The sequence below is a fragment of the Oryza glaberrima genome, chromosome 6 (assembly GCF_000147395.1).
Source record: "Oryza glaberrima chromosome 6, OglaRS2, whole genome shotgun sequence".
Classification (NCBI taxonomy): Eukaryota; Viridiplantae; Streptophyta; class Magnoliopsida; order Poales; family Poaceae; genus Oryza; species Oryza glaberrima.
In genome coordinates, this window is record NC_068331.1 from 1,057,501 (window position 1) to 1,083,080 (window position 25,580).

The 25,580-nt window shown below is 42.9% G+C and overlaps 2 protein-coding genes and 1 pseudogene across 2 annotated transcripts; 2 read left to right on the forward strand and 1 right to left on the reverse strand.

The window, feature by feature from the left end:
• Nucleotides 1–1,880: 1,880 nt before the first annotated feature.
• On the forward strand, nucleotides 1,881–2,835 carry LOC127777648 (uncharacterized). Its single transcript, XM_052304257.1, has one exon. The coding sequence runs from the start codon at nucleotides 1,941–1,943 to the stop codon at nucleotides 2,649–2,651; it is 711 nt and encodes a 236-aa protein (XP_052160217.1). The 5' UTR covers nucleotides 1,881–1,940; the 3' UTR covers nucleotides 2,652–2,835.
• Nucleotides 2,836–6,354: 3,519 nt separating this feature from the next.
• LOC127776230 (uncharacterized) lies at nucleotides 6,355–17,808 on the forward strand (annotated as a pseudogene).
• Nucleotides 17,809–20,728: 2,920 nt separating this feature from the next.
• On the reverse strand, nucleotides 20,729–23,269 carry LOC127777532 (uncharacterized). Its single transcript, XM_052304140.1, has one exon. The coding sequence runs from the start codon at nucleotides 23,138–23,140 to the stop codon at nucleotides 20,876–20,878; it is 2,265 nt and encodes a 754-aa protein (XP_052160100.1). The 5' UTR covers nucleotides 23,141–23,269; the 3' UTR covers nucleotides 20,729–20,875.
• Nucleotides 23,270–25,580: the final 2,311 nt, after the last annotated feature.

Consider the following 25,580-nt stretch of genomic DNA (forward strand, 5'->3'; position numbering starts at 1 on the left):
AAATTTGATATTGAATATTGTGCAGTATTAAGAGTCACTTTTCTTAAATTTGAACTTACATATTTATAGAGTGATATATTGTATATTAATTAATATATCTTGTCAAATTTTTAAAAAATATTTTTGGCATGCAAAATGAGAAGATGTCTCGCAAGGACAAACATAATAGACTTTTCAGGTAGACATGTGATAAAAGAATAATGCTTTCAAATTGTAGTTTTTCTATAGTTTTACAAATATGTGACTAGAAAAAGGAAACATATAACATGTACACTATCGATGTTACAAAGGACAAGTAAAAAAAAGAGAAGAGAATGGAGAGAGTACCCCTTGAGCATTTATAAAAGAAAAGCAGCGTAGCAAAGCAAAAAAAAAGCTGCTACTACCAGAGAGGGAGATCGTGACAAGTGTAAAAGTTGCATGATCCGTTGCTTAGTTTATACTCTTAGTCTCTTACTACTGCTACGTACGACAACTAACTTTATTCTTTTCTTTTAGGCTGTGTTAGATCCAAACTTTCAACTTTTTCTATCACATCAACCTATCATACACACACAACTTTTCAGTCACATCGTACCAATTTCAACCCAAACTTCCAACTTTGGAAGGAACTAAACACAACCTTAGGGCATCAGCAATGTATATAGAAGATGTGGTCTTTATGGGTGGGCCCTGTGTCAGTAGTCTTTAGTTGTTTCTAGATGTCACAATGGTAAGACCTGGTTGCACCCTATAATGGGCCCCACTAGCAACCAACCGGACAGAGAGACAGTAGCAGGAGAGGAAAGAAGATACATTTTTTTATTCCTTGTGGGTGGTCCTTATGCATAAGGATAGCTCATCCTAAGAGCACCTATAAGGACTACTTCTACAATGTATAATACCCACTCTAGAAGCTTAAGACCCCCTATATGGTATACATTGTGGATGCCCTTAGTAGACATATCGTCGTCAGTGCTTTTATAAAAGCATGTAGACGCATCTATTTCTATAAACATCTTTAAACTAGGCCAGTACTATATTAAATTTAACGAAGTCGTCATAGACATCTCGCTATCGATGACATATTTTTTACCAATAAATAAAATATTAGCCATAAATATATATTAGCGTTCGTACCTAGGTTATTTGAATCTGAGTAAGTAGATTCCACCATAAATAACTTAATCAGTTAAACTTTATTCTTATTGTCTCAATTAAAAAGAAGAAGACTTTATTCTGGATCGGGCATGCACTCATGTTGGTAGAAGATGTTTGCGTGGGTTGCAAGAAGCCAAAGCATAATAATTCGACAAGTGGAGTTAAAGGTTGTCGGTCTAAAGAGTAAAATAGAATGTATATATGTTACGGGCAAACTCCAAATCCCTCGAAGGTATATCCATCCACTGGTTGCTTTAATCCCTTGAGTGGATATTCTCTCGTTTCTTTACATGCTATCTAAATAAAATAATTATAAAAAAAATTGACAACTATAAATTAGTATATGATACTATATCACTCCACAAACATGTAAGTTTAGCAACAGAAAAACAAATGCGATTGTAAACACATTTATATAAATTATAGTTAAATTTGTTGTGTAGATCAAATTTAAACTTGCATGTCAATTTTTGTTACATATTTTTTTATGACTATTTGGATAATATGCAATAACGAGGGAACATCCCATGAAGGATTAAATTAATAAATCCATTATTATTATTTCCGTAAGTTACGTGCTATGTAGTCGGCTGTAAAATTAATTAAGATCGATCAGATGAGAAGAAATAAGATATATCAAGCTAGCTAGCTCGATCTATCGAGCACCAGTACCACGTACGTACGTTTATATATATATAGTGTAGCTACGTACTGATCAGAGTCTCGTTTCATTTGGCAAGTCTAGACCAGAGAGAGAGAGAGAGAGAGAGAGAAAGAGAGAGATAGCTAGGTAGGTAGCCATGGACGATGATGAGAAGGGCCGAAAAGAGGAGGACAAATTATCAGCATCATCTTGGCAAGCCCGGCGACATTTGATGGTGCTGGCAGCTCTGGGCGCAACGGTGGCCGCGACCGCCGTGGTGATAACCGTGTTCGTCATCCTCCGGCCGGCGCACTTGGAGTTCGCGGTGACGAGGGCGACGCAGCACAACACCACCAAGGCACACGACGGCATGGACGGCATGTACCTGAACCTGACCGTCGCCGCCAACACCACCGGCGGGCGGCGCCGCGCCACGGTGGAGTACCGGAGTTTGTCCGTCTACCTGGTGGTGAGGACGAGAGTGACACAAGTAGTGGGGGATAGTGAGATGAATACGTTCATCCAGAACTTTTTCATTGCCACGCTCCTGCCGCCGCTGCCCTTCTCCGGCACCGGCAGGAACCTCGGCCTCGGGACGCCGGCGTCGACGACGAGGATCACCGTCAACGCGTCGCTGCAGGTGCTGTTGGGGGACAGCCAGGAGCTGAGCAGCAGCAACATCCTCGCCACCCAGCTCTCGAGAAACGGCTCCGTCACCGTTGACATCGCGGCGCAGGTGGTCTTCAACATCGGCTTCGTCACAACGAGGGTGTACGTCGTCCGCGCGCGCTGCCCTCACGTCTTCTTCAATCAGCAGCTCAAGGCGCCGCCATATGCAGTCACTGGTGGAGAAATCCTTTGTACCTAGTCCCGGTTCGTAACCCCCCTTTAGTCCCGGTTTCCAAACCGGGACTACCAATACGGGACTAAAAATCGCTATCTTTAATCCCGGGTAAAATAACCGAGATTAAAGAACAATCTTTAGTCCCGGTTGGTAACACCAACCGGACTAAAGATGGCTGTAACCGGGACTAAAGATCAAGCTGACATTTTTTTTTCATAGCCCTGTTGCTATATATATATATATATATATATATATATATATATATATATATATATATATATATATATATATATATGACACTCATATGGGGCACCATGGTGCCCAGACACCATTGTATCAAATGCACAAAATCACTCAAATTTTTTAAAATTTTCAAATTGTGAGTATATACCTAGTTATAATAATTTGATTCATACCTATACCTATCAACAAAACAACTCAAATTTAACTTTATTTGCTATATACCTAGAATCAAAATCTAACAAAAATAAGTTCAAATTCAGTTCAAATTTGCTTTGAACTAGTTAGTAAAGTAGTTAATGTTAATACCTAAGTAATTAAAAAATTTTCATACTCATTTGAATTGGGTATATACTCAATTTCAACAATGGTGCCCGGGCACCATGGAGCACCAAACAAATTTACCATATATATACATATATACATATATATATATATATATATATACATATATACATATATATACATACACACACACATATATATATATACACACACACATATATATATATATATATGTATATGTATATATGCGCGTCTGTTTTGCTTTCTTAAAGCGTAGTACGAGTTTTACTTTTACATGCAGTAATAAGCCCGTGTGTACCCTAGATGTAAATAAAAAGATTCATCTGGATGAAGCAACCTTTCTTTAATTATTGCAGCGCACGCATAGTTATGTTCTTTTTAGCTTAACTAGCTGGGTGGCCCGCACAATTGCGCGGCTAGCACCTAAATAAAATTATATATATTTTTTAGTTTGATTTTACTTAAAATTTATTAAATAGCTATCTCATTTTCTTAAGACTTTGAAAAACCAAACCTTATCATCCCCTATTTCTAAATATATAGTTTTTAAAAGTCACACCAGTTGCTACCCCTTATGTCATCCCCTTCTTTATTTGCTTGCTCGATCTACCACTATTTCTATTTATTCTCCTTGGAACCTTTTAAAAATTGGATCTTATAGTTTTTATAGTATATTGTCACGTTTGGTTTCGTTTTTATAATTTCTAGATGTCTCGTCAAACATTGCCATTATACTCCTCTACGGCCCGTTCGCTGCCTCCATTCTTTATTATCATTGAGATTTTAAAATCAAACATGATTATCATTTTTTTTTACTTTTTAGAAGTTCCGAACCATTAAAAATTGGACCTTGTGAGTTTATTGTCTTGTTGGGTTTCATTTTTTATAATTTTTAGAAGTCTCGTCAAACGAAGTCACTATGCTCCTCTATGACCCGTCCGCCGCATACTCTTTATTGTCATTGTGATTCTAAAAATTGAACATAATTATCGTTGGAATTTATTTTTTATTTTATAGAAGTCCCGTCAACCATCGGCAGCTCTGCAACTATACTCCTATACACCCCGCCCGCTGCTTCTCCTTTTTATTTTTATTGAGATTTTAAAAATCGATATGATTGTCAATGGGATTTATTTTTTTATTTTTTTAGCAACCACCTTGCTCGTTTGCTTCACGGCCTGCCTGTCGTACCTCCTTTTAATCATCATTAGGATTCTATTTGGTGTTTTATTAATAGTTTTATATGTCGTATCAACCGCCACCACTCTACTACTTTATAGACATATTACTTAATTTATCTCATCATGTGTTTTAGATGGTCTTTTCTTTCAATAGTCTTTATTTTTATCACAAATTTTAGTTATTTATAAATTGTATTCTAATTGAAATCTTATTTTTTATTTTCTAATTTCAGAATTTATTTTTTTTTCAAATTTTAATTAATACCGTATTGTGTTCTTTTAACATTTTTATTTTTTATTTTCAATTTCAGTTGTTTCAAAATTGTATTCCTACTTGAACTCTCTGTTAATTTTTCTAATTTTAGATATTATTTTATTTTCTATTCTGAATTTTAATTAATCTCGTATTGTGTTCTTATATGGATTTTTCTTATATTTCTTATTTTAAATTTCGAATTTCACTAATTTTAAATTGTATTCCTACTTGAACTCTTCTTTTATTTTTTTGGCTAATTTCAGATTTTATTTTTATTTTTATTCCGAATTTTAATTAATCTCGTATTGGGTTCTTATATGAACTCTTCTTTTAATATTCCTTATTTGAATTCCAAATTTCAGCTATTTTTAAATTGTATTCCTACTTGGACTATCCTCTTCTTTTCTAATTTTGGATTTTATTTTTATTTTTATTTCGAATTTTGATTAATCTCGTATTGGGTTCTTATATGGAAACTTCTTTCAATATTGCTTATTTTTAATTCCGAATTTCAGCTATTTTTAAAATTGTATTTCTAATTGGACTCTCCTTTCTTTTTCTAATTTTAGATTTTATTTCATTTTTATTTTGAATTTTGATTAATCTCGTATTGGGATCTTATATGGAAATTTTTTTCAATATTACTTATTTTCAATTCCGAATTTCAGCTATTTTTAAATTGTATTTTTACTTGGACTCTCCTTTTTTTTCTTTTTCTTCGATTAATGTGGGAATTTCTAGCCTCTACAGCGAACGTGGTGCCTTCTTTCAAAGCTGTTTTTAATAATATAATAGATAGATAGATAGATGGAAGTATCTTACATGTGGCCACCATAATTTTTTTTACTGGACTTGTTGGTAACTAACATTGCCTGTAAGCTAAAAAGAAGTGTATAGCAATGGTTGCTTCAATGATATGTTACGCACTACTACTTTTTCCATGCGGACCATACCTGGTCGCGTATGTGAAAATCGTGCTCCATTTTCGTGTGCGTCTCTCTTAACCTGATCGCACGAAAAAATCGATTTTTGTGTGTGGGCCTCTTAAGTAGATCGCACGCAAAAATAGTCCATTTTTGTGTGCAGCTCCTTAATAGGACCGTACAGAACAATCGATTTTCACGTGCGAGCATATTAAGTGGACCGCACGCGAAAATACATCTCCCTCTCGCTCACTTCAAAATTTTCACACCTCTCCCTCTCACTTATTTCAAAATTTGCACACCTCCTCTCCCTTCCTTTTTATTTTCACTCCTCTCACTCTCTCACTTTCCTCCTCTCTATCTGTCTCACTTTCACTCCTCTCTCTCTCTTTCTCTTCTCCTCTCCTCAGGAGGCGCGCGGCCGGCTGGCAATGAGGCGAGGCGGTGAGTGGCGAGCGGCGCGCGAGGCGGAGGCAAGTGGGCGCGGCGGTGAACGAAGCGGCGACCGCGCAGGCGGGGCGAGGCGGCGACTGGGCGACCGGGCGAGGCGGCGGTGAGGGGTGGCTGTCCCCCGCCCGGATCTGGTGGCGGCAGCCGTCCCCCACCCGGATCTGGCAGCGGTGGTGGCCGGCGTGACTGTAGACCGAGTCTGCAGCGGCTGCAGGGAAGATGTTGGTGGCGATGGCGGCAAACGGTCACCCCGCGGCAACAGCGGCGTCCACGATGCTGCTCTTGCCCGGAGCTGACGTCGCACCGGACGTGAGGGAGGAGGAGGAGGCTGCGGCTGCGGCTACTGGCTGGAGCGGGACTGCGCGGCTGCGATGCGCGCAGGGCTGGACCAGCAACAGGACGTTGACGACGTCGCGCACCACGGCGGTGGTGGCCTCGCTGCCGACTTGCCGGTGGCGTGGAAGGACTCGCTGCAGCGGCCGGTTGCGTGCGGGCCGGCAGGAGGGCGGCGATTTTTGCTTTTTTTTTTTGGTTTTTTTTGGTTCCGTACGGGTGGTATAATTTGACTGCAGGGGATAATAGATTACCCTGTGTGGTCCACTTAACCCGACTACATGGTAAAATAATTATCCCGTACGGTTGGGCCGTCCGCACGCGAAAATATTGATTTTTCCATACACTTAGTTGCAGACGGGCAAATCCTCCGCACGAGAAAATCATTCTCACCACACAGAAAAATGCTTTTCGTAGTAGTGACGAATGCCTCATGGCCAGCACAAAGTATAAAAAATTCAGAAAAATATGAGATATCGTGAAGTTTGCTTTGTCAATTTGTTTCTGTGCTCATTTTCCAACAAACTGGTCCACATATGACTAAATTGTTTCTATGAATTTATATATGCAAGAGGTTCTGTGAATATATGACACCATCGTGTTGACCTTCCTTAGCACCTGTAGTGTCGGACTGCTAGCTTGAAAATAATTGAATTATATGTCATTTTGCAAAGTTTCTTTAGAGAGTGGTTTATATTTTCTTTGGACTAAGACCTCCAGATAGTATTCTAAATGTGGCTGGAAAATAGCTTGGTGGTTTTCATTCAAAAACTAAGAAACTCATATTTATAGGAGCATATGCTTTATTTGGACTCTATGGTTGAGTATAAATGACATAGTTTTTTGATAAATCTCCAAATAAATCTTATATGCAGGTACTTTTAGGGTAACACATTGGCTCCAGTTCTGGACACAACTTTAAAAGTGTAAAGAAAACAAGGATATAATATATTCTACATGCTGAAACTTAGAAGTTATATATAGTCATGCAGATTTTCGCCAACTTCGAATGGAGATTTACAAATAGACTTTAATAACTGTTTTCTCCTTTGTGTTGGTTTTCTAAGTCAATCTTTATAGAGTTGCCTAAGTGCTTATTAATTCTCTCTGTAAGATTATTGAAATAAGTGGCTATAGCTTCTTTGAAGCAAATGCCAGGATTTATTAAATTATATAAAAGAAATGCACACTGTTTTTTTATTATCAATATTTATGAGGTCTTCATAATCCCATCCCATATCCTTGAGACAATATAGAGTGGAGTAGCTACATGAGCTGTCCACCTCGCATTGTAAGATACCGAGATCTTCCCATTTATTTTGTATATTCTAGGTACACATTTGGTCTTACCATTTTCTTTCTTGGTGCAGGGATTACATGGGATTAAGGGGGTTAATGTGTTGTTACCCATGGATGCAATTAGATAGGAAAATCTGTATTGAAGATATGCTAGGGTAATTTGAGGGATCTCAAATTGGAGCCTAAGTTGCAAGACATGGGAGATATTCCATCTGACGATGATGCACTAGCCATTGATTACACACCAAGTCCACCAAATGATAGTACCGTTGAGGCGTTGACATATTCAATAACTGGATGCATATATATACTCATGAATATGTTTTAGCAAACATATTAATGTCCGCATAGAAATTGGGAAATAAGTCCCTGCAACACAGGTTGCAGCCAAGTAGTGACATAAGAACCATCGGTTCTTTTGGAATCCGGTGAAACGCCGTTGTCTGAGCTATGCTTAAGTAGTTTTCAGGGCTAGTACGTCTTCATATTACTCCCTCCGTTTCAAAATGTTTGACACAGTTGACTTTTTAGTACGTGTTTGACCATTCGTCTTATTCAAAAAATTTAAGTAATTATTTATTCTTTTCATATCATTTGATTCATTGTTAAATATAATTTCATGTACACATATATATAGTTTTACATATTTCACAAATTTTTTTAATAAGACGAACGGTCAAGCATATGCTAAAAAGTCAACGGTGTCAAACATTTTAAAATGGAGGGAGTATTATGTAACTTACAATTTTTGCCTGCGGTTGCAGTCAATGGTGCCATTTGTAGCTCAAAGATGTTTTTTTTAGAACTATACAGTACAACACAGACACTCACAATACACGCACACTAATCCCTATGAACGCACGCACACAAACCCTACCTCTCTTCAAGACTGGGCCGGCAAATCTATCTTGAAGATTGACGAAGTTGCCACAGGCGCCTCGCTGTCGATGGGTACGTCACCTACCACTGAAAGCACAAAGCCGTTAAATTCTGAAAAATTCGCTCCCAAGGGAAGTTGAATCACTCCTAAGGGAAGTCGAATCCAGGACCTAAGGTACTACTAAGGCTCTTGAATATGTTTTAGTTTAGGCCCTGTTTGGTTCATGGGACTAATCCATTAGTTCCTCCATTTTAGTCCCTTTTAGTCTCTAAGAATCTAAACAGGATGACTAAAAGAACTAAAAGTGCATATTGGGACTAAAATCCATTAGTCTCTCTTGGAGGTAACTTGTAGAAGCTAAAGTGACAGCCTCTCTCTTCTCTCTCCCTCGGTTCACATGCCTTTAATTCCTTTTTGTCCCTAGATTCAAACAATAGGGGACTAATGTTTTTAGTCCATGGACTAACTTTAGTCTAGGGACTAAATGAGCCAAACAATGTCTTAGAAGCATATATATGTGTATTCGGACCTTCTATGATTCTTCTGTTTGCTTGGTTTCTATTTATGTATGATTGAATCTATTCCACGTACGTACCAGTTCTGTATACTACAGAATTCCTTACACACTCATATGATCTATTCTTTGGTACCGTTGTTGTGATATTCTTTTGTAGTCAGACATGAGTTTGGAAGCATACATGCATGCATTCTGAAATCTGAAATACTCTATTATATAAAACTATGAAAAGTCTTAGGCGTGTAATGTATAATGTTTAATTTTTTCTTCTGCTTGTAGTAATACGCAAATACAGGGGTAAGTAGACGATAAATAATGGATCGCAACTATAGAGATTGTCGCTGCATTGTCTTAACAAAAGACTCGCTCTAGTTGCCTACTAGTATACCCAACGGTACTTTTTTTTTCTCCTTATAGATTTTTCTTTTAAATTACTTATCCGATCTATAATCCAACTATATCATTGTGTTCGTTATAATTAAATCTTTACAACGATATCTTACACATGATTATATTTGATAAAAGAAATATCTATGTTGTAAATTACTTTTATTATATATGTAAATTACTTTTACCATATATATAAATTACTTTTAGATTTGATTAAATTACTTCTTATACATTCATATTATTGTGAGTTGTTTATTTTATTATCATTTTTAGTCAATTCCATAATTTGTGCTGATTAAATTTAATTTCTAGATAGACTAATGTTTTTACCCCATAACGGATTTATTTTTAATGTCGTTAGAAAGTTACTTTCTTTTTATTTTATGTTACTTCTATAATATATGTAAATCACTTTTGGGCTTTATTAAATTTACTTTTATACGTTTAAGAAGTAATTTAGTGAAATCTAAAAATAATTTAGATATATTATAAAAGTAATTTGTAATTTTTCATCAAAATATGATAATGTGAGACCTTGTTATAAAGATTTAATTGCTATGAACACAATAGTGTAATTGGATCATAGATCGAATAAGTGGTTTAGGAGAAAATTTTATTTGAAGCATAGATGGTAAGAACATATTTTCTACTTGCTTGATAGACTAGTATTAAGTATCCAGACAAACATCTAAGGGGGCTCTCCTTAGCACTAAAATAGAAGACCTCTTGTGTTGATTTAGATTTTGTGATAAATAATCTTTACTTTCTTGCATGTGAATAGAAACCCATATGCATACGAATGAAACCGTGGTTATGAATATAGGAGCCCATCATTTCGCTTAATTATTCGCGGAATAAGCTAAACGACATATTTATAAATAAAAAATAGTTTGTAAATGAAATTTTTATTTATGTGTACCTAACGATCTAAAAGCAAAGACTGAAAAATAAACTTGAAAAATAAATTTGATGAAAAAAAACCAAAATCAACTCTAAATGAAGATAATGTGTGCTATCTGATCAGAGAGGCAATGTGTGCGCGCTTCTTCAATGACGAAGACATTAAGATGCATAATGCAGTCACCGTGCCTATTTTCCATAGGTAGATCAGAGGACTTCACAGCGGGCCGAGGGTGACCGAATAGAGAATGTCTACTTGTTAAGCGATTAGCCCTGCCTAGGAGGGGCGAGAGCTAGCGTCGTCTATGAGATATATGAGATACTCAAGTTGTTTGTCTTGATGACGACATTTATGGGCATACGATCGGTTTTCTTTTTGGTCTTTTGCGGACTAGGTGGTGCGATAGCACCAGGAAAAGCAACAATTAAAGTTTAGTTCCCAAACAAAATTTTTCGCGCTGTCACCACAAATATTTGGATACATGCATAGAGTATTAAATATAGAAAAAAAACTCATTACACAGTTCACCAGAAAATTGCGAGACGAATCTTTAAAGCCTAATTGCGTCGTGATTTAACAATGTGGTGCTACAGTAAACATTTGCTAATGATGAATTAATTAGGCTTAATAAATTTATCTCGCGGTTTCTTGGCGAATTTGTAATTTATTTTGTTATTAGACTATGTTTAATACTTTAAATATATGTCCATATATCCGATGTGATATGTGGGTAAAATTGTTTTTTTCAACTAAACAAGCCTGGTGAAGAACGTCCAAACCTGAACGTTATGAAAAGCAGAGTTCACACCTGAACGCTATTAGAGTTAGCGTCCATCCTATTTTGCTAAATATAGATATTTAATTTATGGATTATTAATTACTATAAATAAAAAAAGGGATATTAAAGAGCTTAATTAATTAGCCGGGTTTCCGAGTTGCCGACGGAGACATCGTCATATAGTATCTTCAACAGTGAAAGCTACCAGCTTTTCTGGTTTTTATCTTTGGTATTTATTCCTTAATCTCTCTCCTTCGTCTTTTTGTTTTCTTTCCTTTTCCAAAGATTGAGTGGAATCCTATTAGCTGGGTGTATATATGCATGCGTGCGTGAAGTCATATATATGTGCATCTCTTTTGCTTTCCTGCTCTGGCTCATCTTTAAAGCGTAGTACGAGTTTTACTTTTACATGCAGGAATAATCCCGCGCGCGGGTACCCTAGATGAAGCAACCATTCTTTAATTATTGCAGCGTATGCATAGTTATTTCCTTTTAATTTGACTACCAGGATGGCCGCGCAGATTGTGCGACTAGCATATATTTTCTTTAATATAATAGCATTTTTTTCTTATTTTATTATTAAAATATATTAAAATAACAACATAATTTTAAAATTTGTACTAAATTTAAAAACTACTAATGTGTAATATTCATATTGTATTATATACAGGAGTACGTGATAGTTATTAAATATTTTTAACATCAAATTTTAGTTATTTAAAAATTGTATTCCTATATGGACTATAGACTCTTCTTCTAATATATTTTATGTTTTAATTCTAAATTTCTATTATTTATAAATTTTGTTCCTATATTTCATATTATAAATTTAGAATTTCAGTTATTTCTAAATTATACTCTTATATGGAGACTTCTCTTCCAATATTCCTTAATTTTTAATTCTGAATTTTAGTTATTTGTAAATTATATTTCTATATAGACTCTACGATCTTCTTTCAATATTCTTTTTTTTTAATTTTTAATTTTCATTATTTCTAATTGTAATTCTTTGTAGACTCTAAACTCATCTTTCAATATTCTTTATTTTTTAATTTCGAATTTCAGTTACTTTTAAATTGTATTCCTATATGGACTCTATTCTCTTCTTTCAATATTTTTTAATTTCAAATTTTAGTTATTTGTAAATTGTATTTATATACGGACTTTAAACTCTAGTTTTAATTTATTATTTTTATTCTAAATTTTAATTAATTCTAAATTCCTATATGGACTATATACATTTTTTAATATTCTTTATTTTTTTAATTTCGAATTTTAGTTATTTCTAAATTGTATTTCTATATGGAGTCTATACTCTTATTTTAATATTCTTTTTTTTAATTTTAAATTTTAGTTATTTCTAAATTGTATTTCTATATGAACACTAACATATACTTTTAATTTTCTTTGTTTTAATTTTGAATTTCCATTAGTTCTAAAGTGTATACCGGTATGGACTCTAGTCACCTCTTCCAATATTCCTTATTTTTTAATTCCGAATTTCAGCTATTTTTAAATTATATTTTTATATGAACTTTGTTTTTTTTCTCCAATTAATACGATAATTTCTAAGCCGTGAGAGCGAACGTGGAGGCTTCTTTTTCTATTCCTTTAATAAAGTTAATGGATGGAAGAACGGACGCGTACAATTTCCGAGCTACTAAACGGTTTTAGAAAAACTTTCTTATGTATAATTTTTAATTTCTTAGAATACCTCGATAACTTTTAACTTTATAATAGTTAAATAGTTCATTTCTGTCCTCAAATAATTATTACAGTCATTCAGAAAAATAGGCACAATAAAGCTGCGTTCGAATATGTTACTTTTGGATCTTTTTCTCCAGCATGAAAAATAGGGTGGCTTGTCAGCGCACGGTTAATTAAGTATTAGTAAAAAAAGAAAAATTGTATGGTTTTTAAATAACTTTTCTATAGATTTTCTTTTTTAAAAAAGTACTCCCTCCATCCCTAAAATATAAGCAATTTTAGTCTTCGACACAGTCTTCGAAATGCTACTTTGACCAATAATATCTATAAAAAATAATATGTTTTAAATAAAAAAGGTTACATATTATGATAGTTTGTTTAATGATAAATTTAGTAATATTAATTTTATATGATTGATCTTTTATTTTTTTTCGCTATTAATAGTCAAAGTTAAAAATGTTTGACTTGACATTATGCTAAAAATGCTTATATTTTAGGACGGAGTTAATATCATTTAGCGATTCGGAAAACGTGGTAATAGAAAACATCGAAATGAAGTAGAACATCACAACTTGGACAACCGAATGTTGGTTAAGAGATCTCTAGCTACTTTTGATTTACATCTAACAGTTTCTTTACGTCCCGTTGGCCGCTGATTGACGGAGAGGCTTGCACCGCACGCTAGTTATGCACAATGCATATATGCTCCGTTTTGATATTAATAAGGTATTTTAGTATTCCTTTTCCAAATCAAATTTCTACTTTTGATAAAGTTTATAAGAAATGTACAAGCATATATAACATCAAATTAAAATCCACCATAAATTCTGTATTGATTCCTAATGCATTTATTTGTTATATTATATGACAATCTATAACTGAGAATAAACTAAACATAGCTTAGCTGGTACGGTACCTTCTGGTGAAATCTCCTCATCCACATTCAAGTCTCAGACTCAGCATGGGTGCTCGTATTTGGGATAAATTGTTCTACGAGTGGTAGGTGACATATATCCGTCGACATTGTATCACCCGTGGTTACTTCATCAGTATCAACATATACGGAACCAATATTTGGACATACTTGTTGCAAGGGTAGAGTATATACGTGCCTTCATAAGGTACATAATCTTCGGAGGTGCTCATAAGAGCAGCTTGCACATATGTGCGCTCTCATAAGAGCAAGTTTAATAGTATAGCCAACTATTAGCTCCAAATCATCTATAGCCAATGTAATAGTCAATTCATACAATAGTTGCTTACTATACTATTAATATCTGGTCCCACCTGTCATACACACATTACGTCTTGGAATCCGTGCTGCAGCTGGCTACAGATCTATAGCCCGCTGCTCTTCTCTTTTTTGCTTTATCTCTTTAAAATATATTTATAGCTGGCTTATAGCCTGCTATTGTACTTGCTCTAAGGTACTAGTCTTTTGAGGTGCTCGTAGGGATTGGGATGCGTGTGTGATCTTAATTAGGTTGTGTTCTTTTTCTCTCTTTTCCAATACACTTCTCTCGTTTTTCGCACGCATGCCTTTCAAACTGCTAAATGATATACTTTTTGCAAAAGTTTTCTATATAAAAGTTGCTTTAAAAAATTATATTAATCTATTTTTTAAGTTTTTAGGCTAATACTTAATTAATCTCACTATAATCACGTGCTTTGTTTTTCGTGTCAGGAGGCATGGTTGAGCGAACGCAACCTTAGATGGGTGATTGTGCATATGAGTGTCTGCGTATGTACTGTGTTTAAATAAAAAATATATATAACTAATTGTTTTAGTTTTCTTGTAAGTCAAATTTCTGGGTTTTTTTAAAAGAAGTTTATAGAAAATTGGATAAAACATTTATAAAAACAAACTAGTATTATTAAAAGTTGTAAACACGGTCAAAGTTGAAGAATTTAAGATTAGGACCCATGGCCATGGAACTGAGGAATGGAAGTAGTTGCGAGACAATGGACTAATGCACTATATATATACGAGAGTATAATATTATAAGCTGGTGCTCTCTCCGTTACATTAAAAAAACTAACTTAGTAATGGATGTTACACATCTAGTATCCTTAATATCCATAATGTATCACATTCAACTACAGATTTGTTTTTTTTTAATGTGACGAAGGGAGCAGGTGGATATGGAATGAATGAGTATATATATACTAGCTAGCTAGGTGAAGGTGAGTGATAATAAACGGATCGGAATTGGGAAGGTGAGAGAGATGGGGGAGTGCCTCTTACTACTGCAACTTAGCGTCAATCCAAACAAGCATTGTGGCCGGCAACTTAACCTATGCCGATGCGAGCACCGAGGGTAGCATGGTGACCGCCTCCGTGCTCATGTTCGTCCTCGCCGGATTCTTCTTCATCCTCAACCTCTTCGGCGGCGTCTCCAACGTGGACGCCATCCTCAGCCCGCGGGTCCGCGTCCTCTTCACCTCCATGCTCTCCCTCTTCCTCCCCGTCATGTCCTACCTCTTCTCCGAGGCCAAGAACACGGCCAAGGAGCTCGGCCAGGTGACCAACGTCATCGGCATGGGCCGCGCGTCGACGCCGGAGCTACCCTTCATGGCCGGGGTCATCCTCACCTGGATGCTCCTCATCGAGCTCATCCGCAAGAAGGTGGACGAGATCGCCATGAAAGGCTACTCGGGCACCATCCACCGTGCCGGCCGGGTGGTCTGGCTCGGCAGCCTCGTGTTCGCCAAATCCACAGCGCCGGCCGGAAGGCCTTGTTCGGCGTCCTCTGGGTTCTCTGCGCCACCAAGGTCGTGCAACGGGTCGCCTTCACCGAGGTCGGCAAGCGCTCCTACGCCTGCGGCAAGAACCCTTGGATTATCACCTCCTACATGTCCTCCACCCCCGCCAAGCAGCCGCCGCCGGCCCAAGCAGCTGCAGCTGCCAGCGACGACGGGGCCATGGCCACGGCCATACTAAAGGGTTGCAGGTACATCGTCACGGGAGAGGAAGATGTGCGTGTTGAAGCCACCGCCGACGGCTACAAATTGAAGAAGAAGGAGGAGGACTACAGCAAGTCCTCCCTCGTCACCGTCGACAAAATCTGGGGGGAGGAGCAAGGGCTACCTGGAAGAAGTGGAAGTGGAAATAATAATGCAGGTGGCGACGAGGAGCTCAAGAGGCAGTGCCTCTCTTTCGCGCTCTTCAAGCTGCTGCGACGGAGGCTGGAGCAGCTGCCGCTGCCGGAGCCGGAGAAGAGCAGCGAGGAGGCCAGCGAGTGCCGCAACATCATCTTCAACGGCCTCTACAAGTACAAGAGCAAGAGCGAGAGCGACACCGACACGAGGGCGGCGGTGGCGGTGTTCGAGGTGATGGGCAGCGAGGTCAACTTCCTGAGCGAGTACTACCACTCCGTCGTCCCCGTCGTCCTCGCCTCCCCGCTCTTCTTCGTCGCCAACTACTTCCTCCTCCCCGTCGTGGTCCTCTGCGTCTGCCTCATGACCATCGTCGTCTGCGGCGGCGGCGACGTGCTGTACGCCTTCCGGAGCATCAAGACGGACAACTTCACCATGTCGTCGGGCATAGTCGACACCAGCCTGTGCCTCCTCTTGACCGCCCGTCGCGACGCCGCCTCCTTCTTCGCCACCATCAACTTCGCCGTCACCTTCCTCCTCTACATCATCTACATCTACGAGGTGTGGGAGTGGTTCGTCTTCCTCCTCTCCGACTGGTTCGCGGTTTCGCTCTTCTCCGCCTACGTCGCCAAGGCCCGCTTCTGCGACAACTCCGCCTTCCGCGCTTTCGCCCGCTGCATCCTCTCCGTCCGGGCATGGCTGCGGGTCGGCTTCGTCGTCCGTCCCCAACATAGGCTCAAGCTCAAGCAATTCTCGGCGCTCAACCTCCGTTGGCCGCCGCTCGCCCTTCTCGCCATGCCCAAGCCTCTCTTCACATTGCTCGTCTCCACCAAGCCCGTCCCCGTCCCAGTCAAGGACTCCATCCTCGACTCCCTCATCAGCTCCCTCGCCTCCGCCTCCGCCTCCACCAAGAAGAAGTCTGCTCTGGAGAGCTTCGACGACCTCAAGACGGCGTGCGAGAGCAGCAGCATCGCGGAGGTGATCCTCATATGCCACATCGCCACCGGTCTCCTGGAGCGCCTCAATCCTCCGCCTGATCCAGAGATTGTGATCACCGACGAGAAGAAGAAGACTAGTAGTGACAATTTGCCTCCGCATAATCCGGAGATGATGATCACCGACAGCGAGAAGAAGAAGACTAGTAGTGACAATTTCCCTCCGCCTGATCCAAAAATTAGTAGTGACAATTTCACCATTGCGACGACGCTGTCCAGATACTGCGCGTACCTGGTGGCGTTCCAACCGGAGCTCCTCCCGGACTACCATGAGAAGGCGGAGGACCTGTTGAAGGCCATGAAAACGGAGCTCAAAGACAGGCTCGGATGTTACCAATACTACTTCTCGCGCGGCCGTGAACGGGCCGACGCCATCATCGGCAGCAAGAACAACAGCAAGAATATGGAGGGAACCGTGGAGAAGGGCGCGAAGTTGGCCGACAAGTTGCGACAACGTCCAGAATACAAGGATCGCCATGATTTGATGTGGAAGCTTCTGGCGGAGGCGTGGACGGAGATCATCGTGTACGTGGCTCCGTCCAACGAGGAGCGTACTATCATGGCGCACAAGAACGTGCTGTGGCAGGGAGGCGAGTTCATCACCGTGCTTTGGGCTCTCATGACTCACACCGGCATCACCCGACACCGCCGCAGCCTCCGCGAAATCGCTCGCGAAATTCCCCCACACGACGCCGGCACGTCGTCGTCCCAACAAAAATCCGCACCGGCCGGACCGGATAAGCAGCACGAAATCGATATAGGTGTGTAAATTTAATTGCTTGCTTGATTGATTGCTTTTGGATGCGTGAATGTGTGTTTGTTTGGCCTGCAGCTTTCTCTTCTTTAATTTTATTTTCCCCTTCTCTTTCTTTCTTTCTTTTATTCATTTGTTGTGAAAATATCTCTACTACTGTATGTGCATGAGTATGTATGGCTATACTACCGATCTTCATGAATTAATAATTCCATGCATTTTTATTATGTCCATTGGTCGGAAAATGTTTGCAACACTGAATATGTACCATACTTACGTTACCCAGGTGTGGCTATGGTGTTGAGTTGTGATATAGATTCATTTAATTTGCACATAATAAAGGCCAACTTCTACCGGAGCGCAGCGGAGGCCCGTAGATGCCGGAGGCTGGGCCGGAGCGAAGAAGACACCTGGGGGTGTGGGGGCGGAGCCCTCGCGGTACGTATCGTTATCCTTTTTAGGGTTCCACCGTTATATATATACCTCTTGTAGCCGTTGTTCGGTGTTGTAACTTCACCCCGATATAATGAAGATATGGCTGACGCTCGTTGTTTTTTCTCTTCTGCTTTGGGAGGGTTTTCCGCATTAAATCTCGTGTCTTTTGTGATTGATCTATTGTTTTTTATCGTTTGTTTGCCTATCGTTTTCTAATATATGGAAGTTTTCACTGAGGTGGAAGGGGAAATTCTTAGTGTGATGAGGCAAAATTGTTGGCGCAAGATGACGTACGGTGAGAGACATTATGACTTCATGATGAGGCAGATGTATAGAGTGGTTGTAAAAGGGTGGGAAACTATTTTCATCTCTCGAGAGGATGTCCCCTCGTTGTTTACATGTCACTCAAATGATTATGAAAAAAATTTGAGAAGATGTATTAACATGTGATCATATATCACTCTACAAATATACAAGTTCTAATTCAATATCTACATCTCGTAATAAAAAAAACAAATTAAACTACAGCTAGTTAATGCATATTCACAGTCAAATTTATTTTTTCGTTACAAGATGTGAAGTTCAATTTGAACTTGCATGTTTACGGAGCAACATATCACATATTAATACATCTCCTTATTTTTCTTAAATTATTTCATAACTATTTAAATAACAAGCAAATAACGAGGGGACATCCCTCCAGGGATCAAAATCCACTCCCCATAAAAGGTGGCTCGGTTGCGCCAAATATGGCCTATTGGGCCAATCGCCCGCAGAATGGATCAAAGGATAAGGAGTTATGACCCGGTAGACGAAAGGAAAAAAAAAAATAGGGGAAGGAGGGGTTGGGCTTCTTCGGGAGAAAGAAGGGGACAAATTAATGGCCTAGATGAATAGCATGGATTATATGCCTGTGTGGATCGTCACCGCTGATCGAATTGACAGTCACGCACTAGCTAATGCAATCTGCTAATCACTAGTTTCTGCAGCTGCAAGAACCTATTCTGCTCCGACCCGGCGAAAAAAAAAAAGAACCTATTCTGCTCACATGCCGCAGCTGAGAGTGAGATATACAAACATTGTTCATTAAGCTGCCTCATGCATGGTCCTAATAAAAAAATTTAGTTATACGAACAGCTAATTATAAGTTTATTCGAATATAATTCCTACTGACATGCATTAGCGTTCCCTGCTGCCGATCAGAATTCAGAAATAATGCAATTGCCTAACTTTATTCGATCGAATACATGCAACTGATGGAGGCTGTGATCAGCTGCTGGTCCAATGGCGCCTGTTAATTAATTCTAGTTGCACGCAACGTCGCTTGCACATTAGGTAGCTAGCTAGCAAGAACTAGCTGTGTCAAGATGGGCGCCATGGCCAAGATCCGTGGTCATCCGAGGCGGTGTCTCCTCGGCGCCCTCGTCGGCGCCATCGCCGCCACCGCTCTCGTCATCGCCGCCTCCTTCGTCCTCCGCCCTCCGCCGCTCGCCTTCTCCGTCGCCGACGCGAGGAGCGGCGCCACCGACGAGAACAAGGCGGCGTTCCTCAACCTGACCCTGGTGGCCGGCAACCCGAGCGGGCGCGCCGCCGTGGAGTACGAGGCGCTGGACGTCATGCTCTGGTACGGCACCACCGACTACATCGAGACCAACACCAGCCTCCTCCTCCTCGGCCTCGCCGCCGCCGACGGGGCGGCGCTGCTCCTGCAGCCGCCGCGCAACGCGACGGCCGTGGAGGTGACGGCGCGGACGCTGGACGACAGGTTTGTGCAGGAGATCGTCGCCGGCCAAGGGAGGAGAACGGGGCCGTTCAACGTGGCGGTGGCGGCGCAGGTGCGGTTCAAGGTCGCCGGCGTGGTGTACACCAGGCCGTACAACGTCAGGGTGTCCTGCAGCGACGTCTACTTCGTCGTCGCCGACAACCAGAGCGCCGCCGCCGCCGCTTCGTCCACGCCCATTGATTGCCATGGCTAATTTCATGTGTTTTTGTTGTAAATGCGTGTGCATATGGTTTGATTTTGGGTTGTGTGATTGGAATATTGCGAGGTCTGGTCTGAACCGTTCGTGACGCTACCTCATATTTTACAAATATGATTGAAATTTTAATATGTATAACATCAATAACATGTTAGGTGTAATGCATGGGTTGATCGATGATGTGTAATGTCTACATTTGTAAGAATTTTAGTGTGACTAGTAACTGATATACCGAGAAAAATCAATGGGTACAAATGTAAATCCATTCCATTAAAACACACGCATTTATATGTACGTATCATCAACATATAACATGGGAAAACTCATTTCATCCCTTAGGGTATATCCTCTCATTGTTCTAGGTTATTAAATAGTCACAAATTTTTTTTAAAAAAAATAGCATGATAGATATATGTCATTACACAAACATGAAAATTCAAATTCAACCTACAATACAAATACAAAAAACTGTGAATAATGTGTATAAGTTAAATTTAAATTTATATGTTTGTTGAGCATATGTCAAATATTGGCTTATCTTTTTTTTTTCAAATATTTTGATGGCTTTTCGGAACATACACAACATGATCTTTACATGAAAAAAAAACATAGTAACACACATCATGTATGTATGTATGTATGTATGTATCACATCTCAACACACAGATATATGATGTTACACCAATCCATAGGGAATGCAAATTAATCATAATGAAGTTATTAACAATCAATCAATCCAAAAATTAGCCAATCCATGCATGCAAACCAATCTTTACTGTACCACTCCAACCATCATTATCCTTAATCACCATCCGATCGATGACGCGATCACACCGACAAGGCGGCGGGGCGGGCAATGCCGGTGTGCGTGACGAGCGCCCAGAGCACGGTGACGAACTCCTCGCCGCCGCGCGCCAGCGCCTCGCCGTGCGCCCTCACCTGCTCGGCGTCCCTCGCCGGCGCCACGTACACGACGATCTCCGTCCACACGTCGGCCACCAGCTTCCACACCGCCGCCTCGTCGCCGCCGGCCGCCTCGTCCATCAGCGCCTTCCCCAGCCTCGCCCCCTTGCGCACCACCGTCGTCTCCTCCGCCGCCGACTCGTCGTCGTCTTCTTGGCCGCCGGCGATAGCCATCATCTTCCCGTACCGGGTGGCGTCCGTCGAGAAGTAGTAGCCCTTGAGACCCAGCTCCCGCTTGAGCTCCGTGGTCATGGCGCCGTACACGCGCGCCGTGCAGTCGACGTCGTCGGGGAGCATCTCCCGGCGGAACGCCACCAGGTACGCGCAGTAACGGGACAGCCGCGTCGCCACCGTGCTCGACCTCGCCGCCGCCGCCTCCTTCTGCGGCGGGCACCTCACCTCCAGTAGGCTGGTGGCGATGTGCCATGTGAGTATCACCTCGGCGACGCTGTCGCTCTCGCACGCCGACGAGATCAGCCGGGACGCGTTGCGCAGAGCGTTCCTCGCCACCGCCGACCTGCCGGCGCTAAGCGGGGCGACGGCGCCGTCGTACTCCGCGAGGTACTGCACGATGTAATGCTTCGCCTCCTCTGGCACGGCCGCCGCCGGCAGCTTCATCGGGAGCCGGCAGAACCAGAGCACGGAGTACTGCTTGACACGGAGGTTGCGGCGGCTCATCCTGTTCGTCACCCACTGGACGCCGCGGATGGCAGCGCGGCGGAGCCGGCTCGGCGGCTTGACGGCGTAGTCGCTGACCATGGAGACGGTGAGCCAGTTGGAGAGGAGGAAGACGGCGAGCTCCCACGCCTCCTCGTAGAGGATGGTGAGGAAGAGGAGGAACGTGATGGAGAGGTCAATGGAAGAGAAGAGCGCCGACGGCGACCGGAGTACTCTGCTCAGGAGGCACCTCGTCATCCTCAGCAAGCCGAACGACACGGCGTAGTTGTCCCTCTTGATGCTGCCGGCGATGAAGGCGATGTCGCCGTTGCCGCAGAGCACGATGGTCATGAGGCAGAGGCCGAGCACGAGGACGGGGAAGACGATGTAGTTGACGAGGAGGAAGAAGGGGCTCGCGAGCATCACGGGGAGGACGGAGTGGTAGTACTCGGTTACGAACCCGAGCTCGTCGTCGAACACCTCGAACAGCGTCGCCGCCGCCGCCGCCCCGCCGTCGTTGCACAGGCCTCGGAAGATGAGCTCACGGCAGTCGGCGGCCTCCGCGGCGGTCAACGGCGTCTCCTCGAACTCGCGGCGAAGCAGCTTGAAGAGAGCGTAGGAGAGGCAGAGCCGCTTCAGCTTCGGGTTGGACACCAGCAGCTGGTCGCTCTCGGCGAGCGACCACACTCTGCCCACGGTGACGACGGCGTCGTCATCGCCGGCGACTGTCTTGTGCAGGTCGACGAGGTAGCCGTTCGGCCCGGCCTCCCTCTCCAGGTTCTCTTCTCCCGTGACGGCGTACTTGCAGCTCGTCATGAGCTCGTCGTCTCGCCGCGGGCGCCGCTCCAGCGTCTGCGCCATGTAGCCGGCGAGGAGCTGCGGGTTCTTGCCGAAGGCGAAGGAGCGCTTGACGAACTCACCAATGGCGACGCGCTGCACCAGCTTGGCGGCGGCGAACACCCAGAGCACGCCGAACACCGCCTTCCGGCCGGCGCCGTGGACGTTGAAGAAGACGAGGTAGCCGAGGAAGGCGACGCGGCCGGTACGGCTGGCGGGGCCGCCGCCACCGGCGCCCTTAGTGCCGGTGACCGTGGCCTCCACCTTCTTGCGGAGCAGCTCGACGAGCAGCATCCACGCAAGAATGAGGCGCGCACGCAGGGGCAGCTCGGCGTCGGCGGCGGCTGCGCCGGGGACGTCGTTCTTGGCCTCGGAGAAGAGGTAGGAGGTGACGGGGAGGAAGAGGGCGAGGGAGACGGAGAGGACGAGGCGCGCGGCGGGGCGCAGCGTGGCGGCGCCGGCGAGGAGGTCGAAGGCGAGGAGGAGCGCGGCGAGGAGGAGCATGGCGAGGGAGGTGGCGACGATGTTGACCTCGTTCTTCTGGTCGGCGTAGGAGGAGGTGAGGTTGTAGACGTAGGAGCCCATGGCGCCCACGGCGCCGCCGCAGTGCGCGTCCGTCCCGTTGAAGTAGTCCATCGTTGATTGCGACGACAAGCTAGCTAGCAGATATGATGTTCTTGCTCTTGCAGCTAATCAAATTAATCAATGGATACAACCATGGATCGATGCAACAACAGCTTGCTAATGGATATCGAGCTAATTGATCGATCGATCGATCAAATAATGGGATGCTTTTGTTCGAATTGGTAGGTAGGTGATCTAGCAAGCTGGCTCAGCAGAGAGATTCAGTTTGCTTTATTCGATTTTTGTATGGGGAATAAGTTCACTTTGTGACCCTCAAAACTGATCAAAATCTAATCCGTGATCCTGAACCGCAAAACTAGATATCTCGACTCCCCCAACTCTTAAAACCGGTACAACTCGACTCCCTCGGCGGTTTTGAAGGGCGGTTTTGCTGATGTGGCGCCTACGTGGCAGTATTGACCGGGTCTTTCTTACACGTGGTGATGACGTGGCGCTTATGTATATTAGAATTTTAAAAAATTATGGGGCCCACATGTCATTTACAACAAAAAAAAATTTGTGAAGCCCACATGTCATTTAAAAAAGGAATAAGTGGGGCCCACTGACATGTGGGGCCCACATGTCATCCTCTCTCTATGTCTTTCTTCTTCCTCCCCCTCTTTCTTCCTTCTCTTTCTCTCTCTCCCCTTCGGTCGGCGCCGATGAGAGAGTAGCAGCCGCGGCGCCATCGCCCGCACGGAGCGGGGAATAGCAGCGGGCGACGCCTCCTCCCCAGCGGCGGCGGTCGGCGCCTCCTCCAACCCCATCAGTGGTGTCGGCTTCGGCGGCGGGGCTGGCCGGGTCGGGGTCCAAGATGGGCGTCTTCTTCAGCGACGGGGGTGGCCGGGTCGGGGTCTAAGACGGGCGTCGGCTTCTTCTTCAGCAGGCGACGGCACCGAGCTCTTGCGCCTCCTCACCCTGGCCGAGGCTGACCTCCACGCCGACAGCCTCCGCGCCGCGCACAAGCACGCCCGCCAAGCTCTAGTGCTCTCTCGTCGAGCTCCATCCCGCCGCCGCCTCTCTCCCTCGCCGAGCTCCCCCTCTTTCTCTCGCCGAGCTCCATCCCACCGCCGCTTCTCTTTCCCTCGCCGAGCTCCATCCCGCTGCCGCCTCTCTCTCCCTTGCCGAGCTCCCTCTCCGTTGCTGGCGGCTCATAGGAGGGGAGGAGCCAACTGGAGGAGGAGCCGTCCCACTTCACCGCCGCCCTCCCAGCCGCCGCTGCTGCCATCGGGACCTGCTCGCCGAAGAGGGAGAGAGAGGAACGAGGAAGAAGGGTTAGATTGACATGTGGGCCCCATAAATTTTTCTTTTGTGTGAATAACGAACGGGTCCCACGTGTATGTTTTTCAATGCTAATGCCACCTATGCGCCACGTCAGCGGGAGACCAGGTCAACACTGCCACGTGGACGCCACATCAGCAAAACCGCCCTCCAAAATTGCCGAGGAAGTCAAATTGCACCGGTTTTAAGAGTTGAGGGGTCAAGATATCTGGTTTTGTGGTTCAGGGTAACGGATTAGATTTCGATCACTTTTGAGGGTCACAAAGTGAACTTATTCCTTTGTATGGTGATCAGGCCCAGGTGAACAAATTCCTGGGCTGGATTGGGCTGGATTTTTGAAGGATTCTGCTGCAGCTGTGCTCTGGCTGGCACTGGGCCTTGTAGATGCCTTTAAGCCCAGGCCTCAGTATACGTGCTTCCAAAATGTATGCCACGGATCTCTCTTTGAGCGTGTTTTAGGGACGTATTTGCAGATTTGTGAGTATTTTTTAGTGGGTGTATGCCTACCGTATAATCGTATAAAAAAGACCTTCAAGATACGCTCAAATTGTACGACACTCAATGCTGCTTTGTATTCTCTGGAACATTTGGAAATGCCGCAACAAGGTGTTCAACGACGTGGATGAGCCCGGTAACGTGATGGTTTTCTTTTCTCAAACTCTACCTCTGTGATCTTTTCCATAACCATACTGTAATATGTGTTTTGCAAAAATCTTCTTCCTCAACTAGAATGAACATTCCGGGCCCGGTTTTCTCCTAGTCAGTCCAATGTTTTTTTTTTCTCCCCCCTTAACCCCATGATCACGTCAATGGGTCGCGGTTGTGTAGAAGTCTTTTTTTTATACTAATTTATTAACATGCAAGACTCTTACGTGTTAAAAAAAAAACAAAATGAACATGGTGACACGCATATAAAGTGACAGAAACATGATCCTTTTTTACTTCGGGAATTATGGCGGGCTATGCTCCAGCCTGAACCTTATGCGTGTCAGCATGTTCATTCTGGTTCTGAAAGAAGATTTTTGCACAGTTTACTTTTAGAGTAATTTTACACTATTTAAGAAGATACCATGAGGTACCACTTTTTTATTGTAAATTTGGTATTTCTTAATATCTAGGTATTATGAGATACCAAATTTTACACTAAATTTTTGGTACCTCGTGGTACCTC